General features: G+C 37.9%; 1 protein-coding gene across 1 annotated transcript in view; it reads right to left on the reverse strand.

Annotated features, from left to right (window-relative positions):
• Positions 1 to 24,251, reverse strand: part of DCHS2 (dachsous cadherin-related 2) — a 361,472-nt gene that overhangs the window by 169,860 nt on the left and 167,361 nt on the right. The window contains exon 2 of the mRNA XM_016423164.2: positions 17,708 to 17,899. Coding sequence (XP_016278650.2) covers positions 17,708 to 17,899 — 192 coding nt within the window. The remainder of the gene's footprint in view (positions 1 to 17,707; positions 17,900 to 24,251) is intronic.

Consider the following 24,251-nt stretch of genomic DNA (forward strand, 5'->3'; position numbering starts at 1 on the left):
TGCTGGAACTGGAGTCTGGATGATGTGAGATCAAATCCACCCTTAGATGCTTGCTGTGTGAATTGTATAAATCATTTAATTTCTATCTACTTCAGTTTCTTCAACTATAAAATGGGAATAATAATAGCACCTACCCGACAGAGTGTGGGATCTAATAAGATTATATTTGTAAAGCATTTAGCCCATAGAATATGCTTAATAAAAATTTATTCCATCTATTCCATTCTTTCATGATATCTTTTAGTTTTTTTCTTCAGAGTTCCTTGGTGCTTATAGATTGCCCCCTGCCCTCAGAGTGGTAACTCACTTTTAGCTCTTTGGAAGCAATGGTGTTCCACATCTCACTGCCATATAGCAATGCTGGCAAAATGTAGTATTGAAAAGATGAACCATTGTTTTCATGGGAAGCTTGGGACCAGTAAAAGACCTTTGCAGTTTCCCAGAAGTTATCCAGCCTGTTCTCCTCATCCTTTACAACTCTGAGCCCATCTCATGGTCCATCTGTTTAACCCAGTTTAAAGAAAGCTTGGCAGGATATCTAACTAACTAGTCATCCTAATATATTCTTAGAATCATAAAAGCTCAGACTTGGAAGAGGCTATAGAGGATGTGAAATCCTACCCATAAATGAGCCTGAGCAGACCCTACAATATGCCAGAGAATCTCTCGTTCAGTCACTGCTAGAAGACCTTTAGTAAGGGGGACCAATACTACCTGATACAGCTCCTTGGATACATCTGATCATTTGGTCCTCTTTTCCTCATTATATCAAGCCTAATTTTTCTGCTCTGCAATTTCTTTCCCTGAATTTTTTCCCTGAATTTCCCCTGAATGAACTGTCCTCATTCAATCTTGAGGGCTAATAGTAATAAGTTTAGCTACTCTTGCATATTAATAGTCTTTCAATTACTTAGTGGAAGGCATTTCATTCCCACTGTTTCCTGTTCTCTGAATTAAATATTCCCAGTTCTTTTCAAATGTTACTCCTGTGGCATGTCCTAATCTTCTCAACATCAATTAAGTAGGTTCCCAAGGTTACACAATTTGCAACCATATAAAGCAGGATTTGAATTCATGCCTTCATCATTTTAAATCCTGAGTCCTCTGAGGCTCTATCTTTTCTTATCCCAATATAGTTAATATTTTATCATGAATTTGGATAAGAACATGGATAATATGCTTTTCAAATTTGAAGATAAAACACAGTGGGAGGTAATACAATGGCTAGCAGAGTCAGGACCCAAGAAGTTCCTCAATGGATTAGAATAATGGGCTAAGTCTAATAAAATAAAATTAAAATAGTGATGAATATAAAGATTTCTACTTGGTTTTTGCAAAAGTAACTTCAAAAGTTTGGGTGGGATAGGCATTGACTAGACAATAGTTTATATGAAAAAGATTTCTTCATTCTTCTCAGCTCTTATCAGATAAGTTCAATCTGTAGCCAAAAATATTTTACATGTTGAACCAGAAAACCAATTTCATTCCCTAGAATCCTCTCCTTAGCAGACTATCTACTTCTCAGATCCCGATTTCTCTTTCAAAGTCCTTTCTTTTAATCAACTGGAGTGAAGAAAACACTCCCTATATGCCCTTGACATTGTCAGATGGTTTATCAATGGAAATGACATTAAAGAAGAGGCATTATTCTGTATCTGGCCACTTTTCCCTAAAGACCATAGGACTTTTCCATCTCATTTGCAGCTGAAACCTTACGTAAGTGCAGACTCCCCCATCAGTTTATAAGTTAACTCCATTGGTAAGGAATTCAACTAGAAGCTTACTTTTCCAATAATTAGAAAGAATGGCTACAAATATCACCGGCATTTGGAAATGGGTTTCCTGAGGCAGTTGTATTTTCTTATGAAGACATTAACGTGGAGAGATGTTACAACTTCGGTCAGTCACAATGATCAGTGCCAGGACTGTTAGTTAAGATGGTGGCTTGAAAGGGCACAAAGTAGTCCAATTCTTATTTATACTTTAGCAATGATCTAAAAGCTTACCACATCAAGAAGTTCAAATAGAAAGATGAATGTTTTGTGAGAGTCTCTCCTAGGACTACATAGGGCTCCCCTAGTGGCCCTTCCTTTCCATGGCTGGACTCACACTGCCATACTTCCCTAGCATAGGTACGGCTGTCAACATGCTAAGCCCTTCTCTGGGAATCCAGTTGTTTCTGTCTAAAAGAAGGTCCCTAGACCAGCCAGTGGTGATGAAATTGTGGATTCTGATGGAGGAAATAATATGTACAACAACAGGAATCAATTTGATGTTATTTTATCCACAAATCATAGGGAGAATGGAAAGAGGGGAAAGACAAGAAGAGGACCTCAGAGACAACTCAGATATACATTAACACTGAGTAAAACACATAAGGTGATAGGTGCTACACTGGGGAGCAGAGAGTCAATCTGGGAAGGAGTGCTCCAGGAGTATCTTGAGTATTCCTTCTACAGGAGAGGGTGTGCTTGCAAGTGCCCTGCTGAGAGTGGGATACTTATACTCTGATGTGAGTGGCTGCTTGGAGCTGGCTACTTTGAAAGTTTGGGTTCAGGGCACACAGGAGAGTCTGGAAGGTATATAGGTAAAGGGGGGAACAAGAAAGATATTAGAAAGATACTATTTTGAGACATCCAGTTGTACTAACCTTAAAAATATTATTGTTCCTATTTTTCCATGCCCAGATTCTATGAGCTGCAGCCTTCCTTAAGTGAAGATTATTGTGGTGGTATTAAGAACACCAGGCTGACTCTTGTAACAGGAAGCTAGCTCTGTCATCTATCCCAGGACTGTACAAAAAGATAGCCACAAGCCATGATCAGAGGAAGACAGGGATCTTATAGGCAGGCTTATCACCAAGAAGGTAAGCCTGAGCTCAGATGAGCAGACCAGAAACCCAGAGTAGCACCCTGTCTGGGAAGCTTCAGTGAGGATAAAACTCACCAGCAAGCCGCATGAGGAAGAGAACAACACACTAGTACTCAGACTAAGGTCAGAGAGGTTTGTTCGACTTGTCTAGGATAATTTGTTAAAAGGAAGGTAGTTTTTAAAAACTATTTTTTGGGATGTAGGTAATTCCTGGAAGGGAACTAGTAACAAGAGTGTTCCCAAAAGTAAAAAAGAAAAGAGAGTTCATGAAGTTTTTAATTGTATAGAAAAGAAAGAGGTGTAGAGGGAAATGCAGATAAGCATGAACAACTTTTAGAAATAACATGCTGACTTTATGATATATATATATACATATATGAGTGTACCTGCACACATATATTCAGTACATATATTTATCTGTACATGTATATTTTAAAATCAAATTATGCAATGGGATGCTCAGTTCATATAAAATACTTCTGTTTTATAGATATCAAAATATTCTTTTTTTGATATTTGCTAATTTCTTCCCCCCCAAAAATAATCTAAAAAACCTTTCAAAAATAAAGTAAAAAAGATATATCTCTTCTCCCTATTAATTGTTTTGGGGTGGGGCATAACTTGCAGAGAAGTTTTCTTAGCTGTCTCTTGTGTCAAGATAAAACATCATTTTTTTAAATAATCAAAAACTTTAACATACAAACTAGAAAATACAAACCATACATGCAGTGCTCAAAAACTATTGACAAGAACTGTGAGCTCCATCACCTTGTAAATGAGGAATTCAAGGCTAAAAGCAATCTTTTCCATTTTTATGGAACAAATGCTTCAGGGAGACAAGTTTTCCAAACAGAATGAACTTAATTTTCACCCTACTACCATCTCTCTCCTTTAATATGTTTCCTTTAAAATAAGCAGGGGGTCTGTGCACAGAAGACTCATGTAGGGGATGAAAATGAGACTACGTGTATTTAGTACCAGCAAGCCAAAGTGAAAAGCAAAGGCATATTCATATTAAATGTAATTAGTATGTTTTTCCCGGCATCTATGTAATTAGGCTTTCACCTACTGCTGGCTTTCTTTATGGGTTCAGGGACCATTGCTTATTTGCATGAAGAAAAAGGATCTATGTTACAAATGCATCTATAAAAACACTAGAGCAGATTGGTTCACGTGGTGTGATGCTCTAGACCTGACTTAATAAGAAAAAAAGATTCTTTCATGCCTTCCAAATTTCATTCTTAATTGAGTTTATTGGGCATATCTTAAAGGTGCATTCTATAATTGCATACTATTAGGTTAAAAATTACATGTGTCCAAGTGTCTGTTTCTTTGTGAATTAGCTTCTTTAGTTGCGCCTTGGGGAATTATTTTTTTGATATGCTATATTAACAGTTGTAATGTTATATATTCTAAGTTCATCTAATTATCATTTATAAAGTGCATCTTATTTTATTTACCATTTGGCTTTTTAAAAAAATATTCAGGCAATTGAGTTACAATTATTTTCTTTTACCTCTGGTACCCTTTTTAAGGACACAATGAGGTTCTGAAGTTCAGTTGAATATTTAGAAGTCATAGCTAAGCTTTCCTGAGCATCTATAGACTAGCAATACCAGTCTTGGACTGGATTTGGTATCTTCCAGGACCAGTGATTTGAAAAAGATGCTAAAGAATCAGTCTTCTGTCAATCAATAGCTCCAAGCCCTAGTTGACCTCAGTGTAAAGAGGATTCCTGTGTGAAAAGGGTGCTTCTAGAGCTGTCTAGTGATATTTCCTTTGGAGAAGGGTCATCATCAGAACCTGAGAGCACTCTTTCTTCTTGCTTCCCTATCTTGTTTTGCAGGCAAAGCCTTAAGGAGAGTTTGAAGTGGCTGATCTTGTCCCGGTTGGGATGTTGCCAATGTTACCCAGACTGGAATCTGATTCAAAATTGGAAGATTCCCCAGGAAACTGTTAGTACTCTATGCCTGCTTTGTTCCTAGCTTAATAAAGTGATATTCCTCAAATATTGGTGGAATTACTATCCCTACCCCCATTTGAAGATCTTCAAGCAAAGGATATGACCATGTGAGGAATATGCAATGGTGGTATGTCATCAGCCATTGAGTCCAATTGATACATTCTTCTTATCTACGGTCAGACTAGATGGCCAATAAAGTCTCTTAATACTCTCAAACTCAATGCTTCTGTAATTTTAGTAAGAAGGTGGGCATAAGAACTCTAAAAATTGTCAGATGCCCAGCCTTGCTTTCTCAAAGATGACTATTAAACAAATATAATATTGCTGACAACAGAGAGGCTAGATGAGAGAGAGATTCAGTAGACTGGACTTCAAATCCTGTTTCAGCCACTTATCATTTGTGTAACCCAATAGTTCCTTCATCTGTAAGATGAGGAGATTGGACTCGATGGCTGGGGTTCTTTCCAGCTTGAAATCTATAATTCTAATTCTATAACAAAAAATTCTATTGATAATGTCCCTTGGCGTTCCTGAACTTATATAATTGTCTTTCATCTTTACATCTGATAGTTCAGGCTCAGAGCACATAACAAAGGAAAAAAACTCTTATAAAACACACACACATTCACAAATATGCACAACATACAAATACATCATGAGAGGAGCAATAAGAATGGAGTAAAATTGAATGATTTTGCATAAATACAGTGAAGGAGCTAATGGTTCCATAAACCATCTCTTACAAAATAATTTAGATTATGCCTAGAGAATAAAATTACTTGAGGTTAGATATTATAGTTCTAGAATCTATTAGGGTCAGGCGAAGTTCAGGGCAAAAGAAAATATATTTTAAAATGAGAAAAGGTACTGTAACAGGAGCCCCAGAAAATCTATGAAAACCATGGTTTTCCTCATTCCTCTTCTCTTTGGTGTGCTGAAGAGCCAGTGGAAGAATTTTACAAAGTGTTTTCTTGCCTATACTTGAAACAGATTCTGCCTGTCAATAAACCAATTTCTACTTGTGAAATATGCTGTATGACCTGGACTACTTTGCTGCCTTCCTTCTTCATGTGTCCAGTGATAACCATAAATCATTTAGTTTTACTCTGTTCTTTTTTTATATGCTTCTCATGATGTGCTTGTGTATTCGTTTCTAAGAGACAGACAAACAGAGGGGTAGGGAGGAGAGGGGAGACACAGAGAAAGACAGGGAGACAGAGACAGACAGAGAGACAGAGAGGGACAGGGAGGCAGAGAAGCAGAGAGAAAGGGAGACAAGAGAGTCAGAGACAGAGAGACAGAGACAGAAAGAGAGTAGATTTTTTCCTTTGTTATGGGGCTGTGAGCTTACAATATCAGGTACCATTTTTTAAAACTCCATCGTTCTTGCCATTTTGTTGTGGTCACTCTAGAATCACTCTGTTCTCCTCCTCCCACCGTTTAGACTCTCACATGCACAAGTTGAAATCATATTCACAAATCACACAATGAGACTAAGAGATCAGATCTGCATAGAAAGCGCTGACATTCAGGACATTTGCAAAAGATCTCTCTGCAGGTTGCCCAGAAAAGCCTTTCTTCCTTTGCTTTCTTCAGTGCCTTTCATTCCCCCCAAAGATGCCTCTTCTTACACTTCTATTGACTCACTAAGATTGCTCTCTTCTCATTTCTTGTTCATATTATGTGAATTTCGTCATCACTCAAGTCCTTAAGAACCAAATGTGTCGAGTCAGCAGTGTGATGAGAACGCTGCCTCAGCTGGGAGTTTCTCAGGCACACGTCCATGGCACAAGTCAGCTCCCAGAGCTTCTCTGCCCACCCCTTTTTCAGGCCTGCAGTTTTCTCTCACAAGTTCTACACTAAATCTTCCACCCAAATGCCTTTAACAGAGTAAGACAGACACCCTGAAGATCAAGAACGGGAAAAGTCTTGGGAAGCCTTGATAGACTTGCTGTACGGGAACGAAGGGATATTTGCACACAGTGGTTCAGGGTTATGCCTTGTGCACTAAACCAATTACAGCCTGTCAATAATTCTCTCGGCCATAGATCTGGAATTGACCAGAAAAAGTACTTTACACAATAGGGAAACACCTCCTAGATTTCCATTCAATCATTATCGGAGATTTATAGCTGAAAGGGACCTTCAAGGTCAGGAATTCCAAGCCCCACGTTTTATAGATAAGAAAACTGAGACCCAGAGAGGTTAACTCACTTGCCTAAGTTCATATGGCTAGCATGTAGCAGAACTGAGACTCTATAAAGCCCCATACATTTAAGTTTCCACTATTTGGTTCCCTTAAAAAGCAACTAAAAAAAATGTGCTAATGGATCAATACACACACACACACACACACACACACACACACACACACACGAGACATATGCATAGGTACATAAATATGGAATATGTGTGTATATTCCATATGAATGAATTTAAAATATGAATCATGTTACTTGTTATTGTCATGGGACTTCTATCTTTGGAAAGGGGTCATCCTTGTTACCTAAAATTCACTGATCACTCTCAACCTGTAAGGTAAAGCTTTCAGATCCTTGGGATCTTTTAAGCATCTTACTGTAAATAAGTACTTCATGTAGGTATCCATTATAGGCAAAATGCTATTGCTAATGGAAAAGCAAATATAATTAATGACCCAAAGCTCTTTTGATCATGAAACTCATACCGCTCCTTCACCAGAAACCCAATGTACTTGAGAAAGACAGTTTCTGATGACTGGCACCCCAATAAACTAAAGGAGCTGAAAACCAAATATATGAGGCTAATGAATCTTTTACAAGGGAAGATATGAGGAATGATCTGAAGCTTGATTACCTTCATTGGGAAGTTTACAGGGCATCAAAGCTATGACTCATGTCTGCAATATTTTTCTGAGAATATGAATTGATATTTGTGCCCAGTCTGTTATATGGTTCTTTCGAATCTTCCAAAGATATGCAAAACCATGAACAGCAACATTTGTCTAAAGCAGCACAAACTGTGCTTAGAGTAAGTGACAGGCAACAGTCTCAAATCAAATCAAAGGATGTATCCTGACCCTTGTCAACAGAAGCAACTGCTGGAGAAACTTCCATCTATGGAGAGAAAGCTAGAATAGAGAAGACCTCAATGGGGATGTGGCCTCTGGGGAGAAGAAGTGGGTCATCTGGTAACTTCCTATTTGTTTTTGCTAACTAGGTGTTAGGTTCTGTTGAAGTATGCTGCTAAAAGAACTCTATAAAAGCTTTAAACACGTAATTGAGAGCCCTCGGACAAATGTCCAACCCTAGTTACAGCTCTGTACATATATCTGTATATAGACATAGATATTCTTAAGCAGATTCCTCTAAATCACCTGATAAGTTATTAATTCCACACAAAAAAAAAATCCTGGCAGTAGATCCACCAGCTTGGTTGGAATGATCACAAGCACAGCAAGCAGAAGAAAGCCCATCTTTCAGTCATTACTGAAAAGCATTTTGCTGGTAAGGTTCTTCCCCTTTATCTCCAAAGTTAATTGATGCTGCAACACAAGTTGAGACCTTTTTATGAGAAGGCTGCTACACTTGACTACATTCTAATCATCTTTTGTTTCTTGGAAAACAACAGAAAATCAAAAAATTACAATGCTGAAAAGGGCTTCAAAAGGCTGTCTCATTCCACCACTTGCTTTGTCTGATGTCTTCCCCAATGTGAGTCAGAAATTTTTTTAGAGTAACAGAAGCTCAGGCTTATATTTTGTTTTATAGTTTACAAAAGCACGTTCCTCCCAGAGATCATGTGTGAAGAGTACTGTTTTACCCATTTTACTGGAGAAAGTAATCTGGAGACATCACATGATTTAGCTGAGAAAAAGCTCACAGCTAATAAGTCCCACTGAAACCTGACCCGAAGTGTTCTGATGTCGGTCCAATGCTCTTCCCATTAATCAATCAATCAGCCAACCAATAGGTATTTATTGAGCATTTCCTATGTGTGAGGCATTTCACTGGGCATTGGGGAATAGAAGTCCAAAAAAAGGAGATAACCCCTTACATTCTAAAGAAGGAGACAAGTGTATTGGCAAACATATACTGTACAATTATAGAGTGAATATATGCAAATGTATACAAAAATAAACTCAAGGTACTTTGGGAGAGAGGACAGTAGATGCTGTAGGATCAGGAAAGGCTTTATGGAAAAATATGGTAGGTACCTGAGTCAGTCAGTCACTAGTCAGTCAACAAACATTTTTTAAGCATCTAGTATTTAAGAGGAACTCTGGGAATGCAAAGAAAGACCAAAAACAGTTCTCCTGATCTCAAGAAGTTTGCAGACTCAAAAGGAAGACAACAAGCAAACAACTATGTATAAGCAAGCTATAGACAGGACAAATTGTAGATATTCTCAGAGGAAAGGCACTAGCATTAAAGAGACCCGGTAAAAGCTTCTTGTAGAAGGTGAGGCTTTTGCTGGAACTTGAAGGCAGAGATGAAAAAGGAGAGAGTTCCAGGCATGCAGGACGGCCGGTGAAAATGCCCAGAATTGGGAGAAAATGTCTCCTCTGAGGAAGAACAACTTGACGACCAATGTTACAGGAGTGTATAGTAAGTAGAGGGTCATATGTTGTAATAACTGAAAGGATAGGGAGGGCTTATATTATGAACGGTTTTCAAAACCAAACAAAGGATTTTCCATTTGATCCTGAAGGTGACAGAGAGTGAAAGAAAGTGGAATTGGTTGAATAGAGTAGGGGAAATTGATATGGCTCCACCTATATTTTGGGAAAATCAGTTTGACAGGTGATAGATTGAAGAGATTTGAGGTGGGCTATTTTGATGGTCCAAGTACGAGGTGATGAAGGTCCTTGTCCCAGAAGAGAAGAGGGCATATCCAAGAGGTGCTATGAAGGCAGAAGCAACTGATTATTTGTGGAAGGTGAGTGAGGAGTTAAGGATGACACCTAGGTCATAAATGTGAATGACTGAGAAGATGGTAGTTCATTGGACAAAAACACAGAAGTTAGAGAGAGAGGGCTTAAGATAATGTGAAGTCTGCCCTTTAAAAGAAGAGATGGACTCAGTGACTGGAACATCTCCTTCCTTTTAAGTCTGTCTTTTCTTCAATTACCCATAAGTATAAAGAAAAATTGATAACATCCTTATCATAAGAACCCTTTATATGTTTGAAGAAAGAAATTAATTCTTCCTCTTTTAACTTTCTTTCCAATGAAATTATTCAACTTCATTTTCTTGAAGAAAATGACAAATTCTGCTTATAGGACTATGTTCCCAATGTCTGTTTATTATTATTTTCCTGATTTGAATTCTATCCATTTTTTCCACCTTGTTTTGTTACTGAAAAAAAAAAACCCTACACTATTCTAATATGTGTCAGGGTTTCCTGACCTGATACCTCGTGATCTTTTCTACAAATCCCCTGGTATATAATCAATAATGTGAACTTTTCCCCCAAACAAAGGCAATGTGTTGATAATTCATTCAGTTTGCTGCAAAACTGTATCGAAATCTCTCCTTACCTAAGGTCTTTGTTTGCTAAAACTATGCCTGGCTGCTTCCTTCCTATTCTGTCTGTAATTCTGCTTGTATGTTGCTGCTTTGTCCTAGATCTCCCACCTTGCACCCACCTTTAATTGAATTACATTCTGCTTTTGTAAGCTCCAGGCTTTCATTTACCAAGGTCATTTAAAAAAAAAACAAAGAGAAAGTTTTTCCCTGTCTTTCACAGCACTATCTATTGGGCTGAATTACCATTATCCGAATATTTGATAAACATATTAAACATGCCTGGCCAGGTCATCAATGAAGGTATTGACTAGACCCCTGGGCCTACACTTGATAGATGCCCTTCCTGGTCAACAACACCACATATCTCACCCATGACAGTCTTTATCTGTTGTCAGATGAGTCTACCTAGATCACAGTTTTCATTCCGCTTCTGTCTCTTCTCTACTCCCACCACCCCCAAATCCTACAGAGACTTCTTCCTGCTCAACATAATGAAGCTGAACTCAAGACTGTTCAACAACTATTCTTCCACCTTCCCAAACTTGTCTCTCTATTGAATTGAGAGGAAGCATGATACCTGGTCTCATCGCTAGTAAATAATACTAACAGAAGCATTTCTTTTTTTTCTTTTTTTTCTTTTTTTCTTTTTTATTTTTTTTGTAAATCCTTTATTTTTTTATTTTTTTTTACTTCCACTTTTTTTATTATTTTTTTAAATTTTATAGTATTTTATTTGATCATTTCCATGCATTTTTCATTAAAGACAAAGATCATTTTCTTTTCCTCCCTCCCACCCCCCGTGGCCGACACGTGATTCCACTGGTATCATATGTGTTCTTGACTTGAACCCATTGCCATGTTGTTAGTATTTGCATCAGAGTGTTCGCTCCGAGTCTTTCCTCTGTCATGTCCCCTCAGCCATTGTAGTCAGGCAGTTGCTTTTCCTTGGTGTTTCTATTCCCTCAGTTTGTCCTCTGCTTTTGGATAGTGTTTTTTTCTCCTTGATCCCTGCAGATTGTGCAGGGACATTACACCACCACTAATGGAGAAGTCCATTATATTCGATTATACCACAGTGTGTTTGTCTCTGTGTACAATGTTCTCCTGGTTCTACTCCTCTCGCTCTGCATCACTTCCTGGAGGTTGTTCCAGTCTCCATGGAACTTCTCCACTTTATTATTCCTTTGAGCACAATAGTATTCCATCACCAACATATACCACAATTTGTTCAGCCATTCCCCAATTGATGGGCATCCCCTCATTTTCCAATTTTTGGCCACCACAAAGAGCGCAGCTATGAATATTTTTGTACAAGTCTTTTTGTCCATTATCTCTTTGGGGTACAAACCCAGCAGTGCTATGGCTGGATCAAAGGGTAGACATTCTTTTATCGCCCTTTGTGCATAGTTCCAAATTGCCCTCCAGAATGGCTGGATCAGTTCACAACTCCACCAGCAATGAATTAATGTCCCTACTTTGCCACATCCCCTCCAGCATTCATTACTTTCCATAACTGTCATGTTAGCCAATCTGCTAGGTGTGAGGTGATACCTCAGAGTTGTTTTGATTTGCATCTCTCTGATTATAAGAGATGTGGAGCACTTCCTCATGTGCTTATTAATAGTTTTGATTTCTTTATCTGAAAACTGTCTATCCATGTCCCTTGCCCATTTATCAATTGGGGAATGGCTTGATTTTTTGTACAATTGATTTAGCTCTTTATAAATTTGAGTAATTAAACCTTTGTCAGAGGTTTTTATGAAGATTTTTTCCCAACTTAACAGAAGCATTTCTATAGGCTTGTAGAGTCACAAACTATTTCACAACATTCTCTCATCTGATTCTCATGACAGTCGTGTGGCACAAATATTATTATACCCATTTTATAGATGAGGGAAGAAACTCAGAAAAGTTAAATGATTTAGAGGCAGCTGGTTGCACGGTGGTTTAGAACCTTAGGTCTGGAGTCAGGAAGACCTGAATTCTAATCTGACTTCAGACACTTACTAGCTATGTAACCCTGGGAAAGTTACTTCATCTCTACATGCCTCAGTTTGCTCAACTGTAAGATGAGGATAATAATAGCACCTACCTCCCAGGTATAGTGTCAGAATCAAATGAGATAATATTTGTAAAAAGCACTTAGTACAGTGTCTGAAACATAATGGGGGCTACAGAACTGCTTCTTACCCTTCATTTCCTGCTAGTTCATGGTTATAAAGTGAAGAAGAAATCCTGATTTGAAGAAAGAGAAGAAATTTTGTCAAAAGTAAGATTTGAAGCCAGGTCTCGTGTGATTCTAGCATTCCTATCACTATACCAGAATTAGCTCTCTGCTTCCACAACCCTCTAAAAACACAATGTAGAACCACCTTGTAGGTTGACACAAGGGAAATTTACTTAAAGAAATACAAAAAATTTCCAGGAACTTATTGTAAATAATAATTCCTCCTTTAGTCTCCAGGCTCCTATCACCAAGTCATAGTGTTTAGTGTAACAGATCTAGCTAATTCATCACAGTTCTAACCCCAAGTCCTAGCACTAGCAACCACCTTTTAGCAGTCTCTGAATGAATATCGTCTATTCTTGTTTGGGCATGTTAAATTTAATTGTGGTTGGACTGATAATATATTAATTAGGTGGTCACCAGGAATTTAATTTCTAAATCCCAAAAAGAATTACTAAAGTAAATGGAATTTATGGTAGTTTTATTGACAATATTTACAATAGAAGGAAGATATTAAGGAATGAAAGAGAGAGAAGAAACTCTGGCTTCTTCTGATATAAGTTAGAATTTCTAGGCCCCAGTCAGGAAAAGAGAAAAACAAGTCAGCTTTTCACTCACCAACGGTGACAGTCTAAAAGAAGTCTGGGTGTAGGTCTTTCAGTTGCTCCTCTGTCCTTCACTCCAAGCCCTAGTGACTGACTGTCCTCTTCAGTCTTTTTTTTTCCTCTATTTAAAGACCTTTTTCTCTTGTGTCACTTGCCCTAAATTTTAGTGTCTACCAATCACAGCAGAGGCTTTTCTCCAGGACTGTCCACTCTTTAGTTCTCACCTTCTCTGGTTAGATTATATCTTTTGGGGTTACGTAACACCTCTTTTGGTAAGTTTACCTTTTGTAGTTACTTAACACCTTTTTGTGGTTAATTTACCTTTTGTAGTTACTCAACACCTTTTTGTAGTTAAAATCTAAAAATAGATTGTAGCTTACAATTCTATCTTCACAATAAAGAGCTAAGTATCTTCACTGTTACAATCAGGAGATAACTAAATCCAATCTTCACAGGCACCAAGTATACATCCTTTCTACCTCCTATTCCAGAGAACACTGAGTTCACAACCACCTCTATTCCCTCTTTAGCAAGTCTTCCCCTGGTTTCTTCTTGCTCTGGGAATTGTGGTGTCTATTTTTCTCTTCCACCTTTTACAAAGTTCTTGTTCTCACCACTAAAAATATTTGGTTCTTCCTTCTTTATCCCATTTTAGGTTATCATTAGATGATCTTTTCTTAACCCTCTACTTACCATCTGCCATCTTAGATCCCTATCTCCATCCTTAGTCCTGATTTTAGTCTATCACTCTCCTTGACAGCTTGTATACCCTGCCTTCCACTTGTATTACTATCTCTCCCTTTTTTGCGTTCTAGACCATTTTGTGCTTCACAATTGTAATCCTTAAATATAAAGTGGGAACTGACCTAGATCTCCTCCTCTACTTAGACTTGACATCATTTCCTTTAATATCTTTATTCAGAGATTCATAGAACATCTTAAAAACAAGTTCCTCCTTCCTCCATATTATGTGGGAAGTTATTTTAGTAAAATTTTAAAACAATAATTAAGATCCCTATATTTCCTATTTTAACATAAACATTTATGACCCATTATTCAAAGGGTTGGCACCAAGTTCACAAAATTATTTTTTGAAGGGAACTAGTCTGTAGTGAAATCAAATTTGGGGGATAGAATAGTATTTGCAAGGACTATTCACCAAAATAACCTTATTTCAGTTAAAATTGATGGCCAGGGGCAGCTGGGTAGCTCAGTGGATTGAGAGCCAGACCTAGAGGCGGGAAGTCCTAGGTTCAAATCTGGCCTCAGACACTTTCTAGCTATGTAACACTGGGCAAGTCACTTGACCCTCACTGCCTAGCCCTTACCACTCTTCTGTCTTGGAACCAATACACAGTATTGATTCCAAGATGGAAGGTAAGGGTTTTAAAAAATTTTGATGGCTAGCTTCCCTATTAATTCTAACCTATTCTGTGCTCTTTCCTTTCATTCCTGCCATTATACTCTGAGAACCTTCTTCCTCTCTATCAATCCATTCTCATTACTTTCCTGAAGTCCTAGCTTCAACTATGTCATTCTTTTCTTCACAAACCCCATATCACCCCTCTACTTCACATGTCAGAGACAGAGAGTTTCTCTCTCTCTCTCTCTCTCTCTCTCTCTCTCTCTCTCTCTCTCTCTCTCTCTCTCTCTCTCTTTCTGTCTGTCTTTCTCTGACATGTGAAGGAGAGACAGACAGAGAGACAGAGAGAGATCTGGCTGATTGAAATAGACCAAGATACTCTAGGTTTTACTTATCTGCATCCTGGGGAAAACTTGTGTTTGTTGGTGAATTATTTATGTGAGGGTACATATTCTGGGTTGAAAAGAAAGAGGAGAAAGATGAGATCCTGCATTTCAAAGATAAGAAAGAGATTTTCCAGGATTGGGATAAGCAAGGAGACTGAAACTTCACACCTCTCCCATTCCCTCAGCAGGAAGAATTAGCCCCTTTATTCCCAGAACTCCTGCTATTCCCTTCCTCTTCCCTACAGACCCCCACTGCTTCAGTAACCCACTAACTACATCTTAGACAGGGAGGTAGCCTTGCTTCACTGTTCTCCCTGGGTACCCCTCTACCAGTTGTTCCTGCTCTCACCTATTTCCAGTCCAGAAACCATAATAAATTAATTCTGTCATTGCTCCTAGAAATCAGGTGTATCATCCTACTAGTCATCCCTATAAATATCCAAACGAAATCTCTCTCTCTGGCCCCTACACTCCAAATGCATAGTCTCCCCCATTAGCAGGGAGGCTATATGAGGTCAGGGACTGTCTTTCATTTCTACTTGTATACTGACACTTAGCCCAATTTCTGGCCCATCATAATCACTTAATAAGTACTTTTTTCATTCATTTGTTCACAGAATGTTTACCATACTATCTCATACATATTTCAGTGGCTCCTAGAATCACAGATTTCAGGTTGGAAGGGATCTAAAAGGTCAGCTGGACCAATTCAATTTAGAGAGGCTCCGAGATGGAGACATGGCTGCTTATTATAGGGAGCAGAGGTTGTCAGACTTTTTGGTCTCAGAACCACTTTTATAATTGAAGACATCTCTTCCCCGAGAGCTATTTTTTGTGTGGATTTTATATAACCATATTTATTATAATAGAAACTAAAATTAATAATTTTCAAAATATTTTTCAAAGGTATAACAGCTAGGTGGTTCAGTGGATAGAGAGTCAGGCCTGGAGATGGAAGACAGCTATGTGACCTTGGGGAAGTAACTTAATCCCAATTGCTTAGCCCTTAACACTTTTATGCCATGGAACTGATACTTAGTATTATCCTAACATGGAATAAAGGGTATTTTTGTTGTTGCAGTTTCCATTTATTTGTATTCATATACATATATAAATATAACATAATATACACATAGTTATAAATATGTAATTAATTATAATAAATTTACTCATCCAACAGAAAAAATTCTCACATTAGCTAAATGCAAAAATTAATTAATACAATTAAAATAATAATAAGCCCACTATTAGGTTATTATTTAGGTTAACATAATTTATTTTTAGGAAAAATATATTTTCAAGACAAAAAATTAATAGAAAAACTAGTATTATTTTAACCAATACCTTCTGTCTTAGTATCAATTCTAATTGATACAGAAGTGTAGCAAGGGCTAGGAAAGGTTAAGTGACTTGCCCAGGTCACACAGCTAAAAGAATTATCTGAGGTTAGATTTGAACCCATGTCTTACTGACTCCAAGGCTCCAGCCATGGCACTCAATCTACCAAACTAACTAGCTGCCTCTTGTTTTAGATATTTTTGGAAACTTCTTTAGTGTCTGGTTTTATAGAATCCATTTGGATGCTCATATCTGCTTTCACATTCAGTCTGTTGTGACATATTGTTTTGCTTGAAGTATATGAAGAAAATCAGACCTCACACAGATATGTAGTTGGAATAAAGGGAGGTCATTTTAATGCACAATTTGTTGTATTGTTGTTGTTTTGACCCAGAAATTCTGAAGGAGTCTTGAAGAGACCCAAGGGTTCAAGGACCACATTTTGAGTATCATTGACTGATAAAGACCATAGATTTGAACTCAGGTCTTTTGTTTCCAAATTCAGTGTTCTTTTCATTATGCTTTATGATTTTTCTCAATATATACATTTCTTTTCTTCCTCAAGTAAATAATAAGTTTCTCAAAGGCAAGTAAAGTAAATGCTCACTGAAAGAATAACCACCCATTGGGTACAATACTCAAGATGCTTCTTCCCTCACCTGACAGTAAGTAGCACAACAACACCAGATGCCACTCATTTTATAAGTAAATATTTCACTATTAGGCAGCTAGGTGGCAGAGTGGATAGAATGTCAGATCTGAAGTCAGGAAGACGCATCTTTTTGAGTTCAAATCTTACCTCAGATATTTACTACCTGTGTGACCCTAGGCAAGTCATCTAACCTTGTTTGCTTCAGTGTCCCCATTTATAAAATGGTCTGGAGAAGGAAATGGCAAACCACTGTAGTATCTTTACCAAGAAAACTCCAAAAATAGGGTTATGAAGAGTTAGACATAATTGAAATGACTAAGCAACAAATTTCACAAATTAATCTTTTTAATTTAAGCTATTACAAATATTTGCCTGAAGATTTATTCATATCTTTATCAATTATTCCATTTCTAATGGTAGCCCTCCAAAATCTGAAAAGATCAATTTTATTGTACATTATCCATTTTTTAACCAAGTCTTTTATGTTCAAATGCCAAGACTACAAATTTAGAGTGGAACAGGGCCAAGCACTTAGTGAATCCATTTTGTTCCATCCAGACAGCCAATCTGAATAATGCATCCGTTGACTATCCTCATTCACCTGATTTACTCAGATGAGCTCGTGAACTGGGGTCCAGACAGCCAATCACAAAATCCTCCCTAATCTCACGGCCAGGGTTTTGTCACCTTAAATTCCTTTTTATAGTTTATCATGGAAATTCTACATCCACACAGAATCACAGGAATCATGAAAAGTACATTTCCAGGTCAGCCAAAACCTACAGCAAGACTTACCCCGTCCTGAGCTTTCACCAACAAATCATAGGTGACTGGATCTCGCTCCCTGTCGATATCTTGAGACACACAGATGTGGCCAGTATGTGGGTCAATCTGGAATGCTTGAGATTGTTCAGAGCTGTGGAATCCATCATAAAGAAGGTATTCAATATGGCCGTATCGTCCTGTGTCCGCATCTGATGCTTTGACCTGAAAAAGAAAACAGAAACTGAATGGTAGGGGTCAGATGTTACTTCTTTTAGTAATGCTAGATTATCTTCCTAGTTGTCAGATATAAGGCAGGTTCAGGGCAGCTAGGTGATACAGTGGATAGAGTGTCAGACCTGAAGCTGCAAAGACTCGACTTTTTGAGTTATAATCTGACCTCATATACTTATTAGCTGTGTAATCCTGGGCAAGTTAATTAACCCAGTTTGCCTCAGTTTCCTCACCTGTAAAATGAGCTGGAAAGTAAATAGCAAACCACCCCAGTAACTCTGCCCAAAAAATTCCAAATGGGTCACAAAGAGTTGGACACCAGAATACCAAAAAGCTCTGTGGCATCTAGATGGTTCAATGAACTGGAAGCCTGAAAATAGGAGGTCCTGGGGTAAAATCTGGTCTCAGACCCAGAGCAAGTCACCTAGCTCTTACTACTAGCTCTGTCTTGGATTAATACTTAATATCGGTTCTAAGATGGAAGGTAAGAGAGGGGTAGGATGGAGGAAGGGAGGGAGGGAGGGAATAAGAGAGAGAGAGAGAGAGAGAGAGAGAGAGAGAGAGAGAGAGAGAGAGAGAGAGAGAGAGAAGAGAGAGCGCTTTGAGCTTTGAGCTTTCAAAGAAGAAAGGTTTACTTTCTTCAATCTCTTCAAATCTTATTTTTATTATTATTTTATTATTCAAATTTAACACAAGAAACAAGGTGAATACTAGGAAACAATATATTAATTATAAACTTGGCAGTAAACAAAGGGCTGAAGAAAATTCTAGGTAGGTCAGAAAGTTCATCATATAATCAATAAATTCCCCAAACATTTATATAGCACCTAGGCTCGAGAAAGATATGTTGTCAAAGAAGAAATAAGAATTAGACCCTGTCCATATGTCAATCATAATCTAGTTGTAGTAATTAAAAGAGGCACACAAATAAGCATGATACAAAGTAGAATATGGATAAATGAAAGAATTAATGAAAAAGTATTTATTAAATGTTACCTATCTTTTCATGCCCCAGCACTTGTCACAGTGCCTGGCACATAAAGCACATTTACTAATTGACTGACTGCCAAGCTGGTGTGCTGCCTGCTGGGGATGCAAAAACAAAAGCAAAGCCCTTACCTGTCCTTATAAGTTTCCATTCTAAAAGGGGAGAAAACACATGCAAAGTAGTGAGAGTTACTTATTTTGCAAAGTCACAAGGAAGTGCCCAAATAGGATAAAATACCTAAGAGGCAAGAAAAACTGCTTTTATCTGACACCATAAAAGGCTTTTGCTGAATGGGTGGCATTTAAGCTGGGCCTTGAAGAATACAAAGAATATCAAAAGGTGGAGATAGTAGGGAGGGCATTCCAACAATTTCAAAATGAAAGAAGGGCAAGATAAATCCAGGAAAGGGGGCTGGGATATGTTTAGGGAATGGCCCATAAGTAGCCAAGTTGGGTTAGAGCCTAGGATACATAAAACAAAGCAGCAGTAAGATTATTCTGGAAAGATAGTTTGGAACCAGGTTACTGAAGGCATTAAAGGCTGGGCCAAGAAATTTGGACTTTATTCAATAATCAATGGGGAGCTATCAAAAGCTTTGAAGAGTGGAGAGAGAATAATAATGGTTTATCTCTCTATAGAGCTTTAAAGTTTCTATAATGCTTTAAAGTTTACAAAGCACTTCATAAGTGTGCATGTATATAAGATATATATATATTTCATTTATACTTTAAATACCATAATAACTTTCATTTTATAGCATCTTAAAGTTTATAAGGGACTTTATAAGCGTTATTTCATTTGATCCTTGCAACCACTCTAAGAAGTATATGCTTTTATTTTCCCCAATTTAAAGATGAAAAACTGAGATTCTGAGACTTCAGAAATTTGCCCATGGTCAGCACATGCCTGAGACAGGATCTGAATACAGATCTGCCTGGTTCCAAGGCAAACATTCTATCCACTGCACCACATGGGATACAAATTGTATAAGACTACAATTGTTGTTGTCATCATTATTCACTCCTGTTTATAAGAACTGACTCATAAATGGATTGTGACATTTTATAACAGTTGTAATTATTATTATTGTCATTATTACCTCCATCTATAAACCCTCCCTAGTAAGGGTCAGAGGTGGGATTCAAACCCAGGTCTTCCATCTGATGATCTAATCATGAACTTCCCATTTTATAATGTACTTGTCTCCAGTCTGGTATCCAGCCTCATCTGGGAAGAGTGGATGCCCATTTCCACTGAGTCACAAACATTTTCATACCCATTCAGATCCTGCATAACCTGGTGATTCTGAACTCCTACAGGGCAATACGCAAATCCCATTCCCTATCCCCTACCATTCAGTTCCTTATCCCATTTCCCTGAACTCTCCCATTCCAAAGTTCCAGCCAATCCATTCATCCCTTCTATAGTGCCCACTGAAATATCTATTCCATGGACAACAAATTTCCCTTATGCTCAATATTCTCATTTCCCACTTTTCCCACTTATTAGCTATTACTGAAACCTGGCTCCCCACAATGACAAGAGACCTTTCCAGCATTGGTTATATTTTCACTCATTCCTCTTGGCTCACTGGTCAAAGTGGAGGAGTCAGATAGTCCTTACTCTTCATTACTTCTTCCAGGGTCATCCCTACTTCCACCACTTAGCCTCTCTTCCTTTGAGGTAAGTACAATTTACATCTTTTATTTAATCAAAATCCTGGTAATAGTCATCTACAATAGGCCCCCAAGGCACTCTTCCTCCTTCATCAATGAGTTTATGGCTAATAATTTTTTTTCTCTATCCCAATTCCTGCCTTTATATTAGAAGACTTTAATTTACATATTGATTCCCCCTTAAACATATTAACCATTCAATTCCTCAACCATCTCACTTCCTATAACCTACTCATCCATCCTCCCACTCTCAGCCACACACAAAGATGGACATACCCTTGATCTTGCCATCAATCCAGGCACCACCTACATGTGCAAGAATTTTAAAATCTCCTCATCTGATCATAATGCATTGGTTTTCCACCTCTCTCTCTGCCTGCCCTTCAGAACCCAACTCTGGGGACAGTACCATGACCTTTGATCCCTCACTTCTTTTCCAGACTATCAATCTTGCACTTCACCCTCCCTCTTCTTTTCCCTATCTTGGCCCTGTGGCAAACCAATTAAACTGTGTTGTCTACCTCTGTTGAATCTTTAATCTCATTATTTCACTAGTTGTGCCCTTCCAGGCCTCATAGTTTTGGATTATTCCCACAATTCATTACTTTTGCTCCTATATACTTGTGACTTAACAAAGGTAGAGAAAATCTGGCAACCTTTTTTGATTAGTTCCACTACAAGTTTGTTACACAACCTCAAATGGGTCCTCACTGCACCTAGGCAATCCTACTATTCTTCCATTGTCAATTTACTATCCTACTCTCCACAGCAGCTCTTCCAAACCTTCTCCATCTACTCTGCTTCCCTCTTCACCCAGCTGAGAAACTTGACTCATATTTTACAGAAATAATTGGGGCCATTCACCATGAATTGCCTTGTCTTCCCTCTTCCTTATTTCATATTACTCATATGCCTTCTGTCACCATGTCCTCTCTTTAAACCCCCATCTCATATAATGAAGTATCCTTATTCCTTACCAAGTCTAATACCTCTAACTATTCACATGATCTCATTTCATCTGTCCTCTCCAACAGAATACCCCCTCCCTATCATTCATTCTCACTCTTTCATTTATTTTCAATCCCTCCCTCTCTACCAGTTCATTTAATACTGCCTACAAATATATCTATGTCTTCCCTATCCTGAAAAACCCTCCACCTAATCCTTTCATCCCAGCTAACAACTATCATTCTATTTCTCTTCTGCCCTTTATAGTTAAACTAAAAAAAAAAGGCTCTCTATATCAGGAGTCTCTAAGTTCTCTCTGCTCACCTTTTTAACCTCTTCAGTCTTGCTTCTTACCTTATCATTCCACTGAAACTGCTCTCTGCAAAGCTACCAATGATCTTTTAGTTGCCAAATCCACTGACTTTTTCTGTCTTCAGTCTCTTTATCCTCTTAGCCTTTCACACTTCTAATCACTATCTCTCCTTTCTCTTTAAAAATTTGAGATATAACAAGAGTTCTCCTGGTTCTCCTCCTACTATCTCATCTCTCCTTAGTCAATGAGTGATTTAGCACCATTGCTAAATCTTCATCCAGGTCATGCCCTCTAAACTAAAAGTGGTCCATAGAGTTCTGTCCTGGGTATTTTTTCTCTTCACTTAGTGATTTCATCAGCTCTCATTGATTTAATTACCATCTCTATGCTGATCATTCTCAAATCTGCTTATACTGACCTAATATGTTGGCTGGTCTCTAATCTCACATCTCCTACTGCCTTTCAGACATCTTAAATTCATTGTGTCCAAAGCTGGGGAGCTCCTTATCTTTCTCCCTAAATCCTGTTCCTTCAGGGTCAGCATCATCCACTCAGTTGTTCAAGCTCACAATCTAGGAGTTATTCCTAATTCTTCACTGTCTCCCCCCCCCCCCCCATTGCCTCTCCATATTCAAGCTGTTGCCAGGATTTTTCAATTTCACTTTTCAAAGGCCCCTTCCCCAGTGGATCTATGTTCCTTTGAACTCTCCCCTCTTCCACATCTTTCAGTGAAAGATGTGAATAAAGATATATGTATATGTGTATAAACCCATTAAATTGGAGGTATCATTTAGGATAACAAAGAAGTTAGAGTGGAAAGTACACAACACAAAGGGATATGAAAAATGGTGGGAAGAGCAAGAGAGACTTGAATGCTTGACTTGGCAATACACATTTTATTTGATAGATACAAGGATACCACTGAGGTCTTTTGAACAGAGTAGTGACATGACTAGATTTGTGAATAAAGAAAGCTCATACTTACCCTCTGCCTCTGCTTGTATATATGTAGATTTTTTAAAAAGTAGAACATAGCCTATTTCCCAATGTTCTGTGGACTGGACTTTGAGTATTTCTTGGGCATTAAAAAGTCTTATGACAAAAAAAAAATGAAAGCCCATCTTGATTTGTGACATATGAATTGGAAAGAGGAGAGATGAGAGCAGGAATATAATCTAAGGGACCACTTCCATAGTCCAGAGAAATGATGACAGTGGCAAAAGTGGTAGTGGGATGAAAGAGAAGATAAATGTAGGAAAAACAGATGAAAAAAGTGGTATTTGGCAGAATTGGAAGATGGGGAAGTAAGGGCATGAAAAGAAAAAATGATTGCAATACATATCTTACCAGGTCATCATAAGGAAAGCATTTGGTATACTTTAAAGTGCTCCATAAATGTGACTTATTTCTTTTAAGATACTACAAATCTAAAAGTAAACATTTACTTCAATCCCATAGTGTTGCAATCTTTTAATAATCTTTGATGAAAAATCCTATTAAAGGATTTTTGTAAGTGCATTACATCCTTATGCCTCTAAAAGAACACTAAGATATTAGAAGGCATCATTTTTTTCTTTTATACACCATGATGCTTTTCCCCTCCACATCAACTCCCAAGGGTCTCGGACACAGGCATACCTAAAGAGCTCTACATTTATGAATCTATGATCATAACGGATCCTTCTTTGGCCCCATCCTATTTGACATTTTATCACTGACATGGATAAGGGGCCAGTACACAGGAAATGAGCATGAAAACAATTCTAATGTATCACTTCACACATAACCAATTTGTCAGAGATTGTAAAAGCACAGAAAAAGTCAGTGTGGGAGGGTTTATGGCAACACTGGCACACTAATTCACTGGTGAGAGAGCTGAGGATCAGTCTGCTGTTTCTAGAAAACAACTTGAAATTATGTGAAACAGTTACTAAGAACTCTTCTTATACTTCGTCCCAATCAATAAACCTACTACTGAGTTTATACCAAAAAGAAGTCAATGATAAAAATAAAGGAGTTATGTACACCAAAATATTATAGCAAAAAATGTAATCAAATTATGTGCCCAATGATTAAAGGATGGCTGAGCAAGTTCCGGAATTAAATGCACTAAAATATGATTGCAACATAAGGAACAATGTTGCATAGAGAATGCAGAAAACCCTGGGAAGATCTGAATGAACTGCTGAAGAGTAAATACAGCTGTGTCGTGCTGTGGACAAAATGTCAGACCTGGAGTCAGGAAAACTCATCTTTCTGAGTTCAAATCTGAGTTCAGATACTTAATAGCTATGTGACTTTGGACAAGTCACTTAATCCAATTGGCCTCAATTTCCTCATCTGTAAAATAAGATGGAGAAGGAAATGGCAAACAGCTCTAGCATCTTTACAAAGAAAACTCCAGATGGGGTCATAAAG

This window comes from Monodelphis domestica, chromosome 6 (genome assembly GCF_027887165.1).
Source record: "Monodelphis domestica isolate mMonDom1 chromosome 6, mMonDom1.pri, whole genome shotgun sequence".
In the NCBI taxonomy this organism is placed as follows: domain Eukaryota; kingdom Metazoa; phylum Chordata; class Mammalia; order Didelphimorphia; family Didelphidae; genus Monodelphis; species Monodelphis domestica.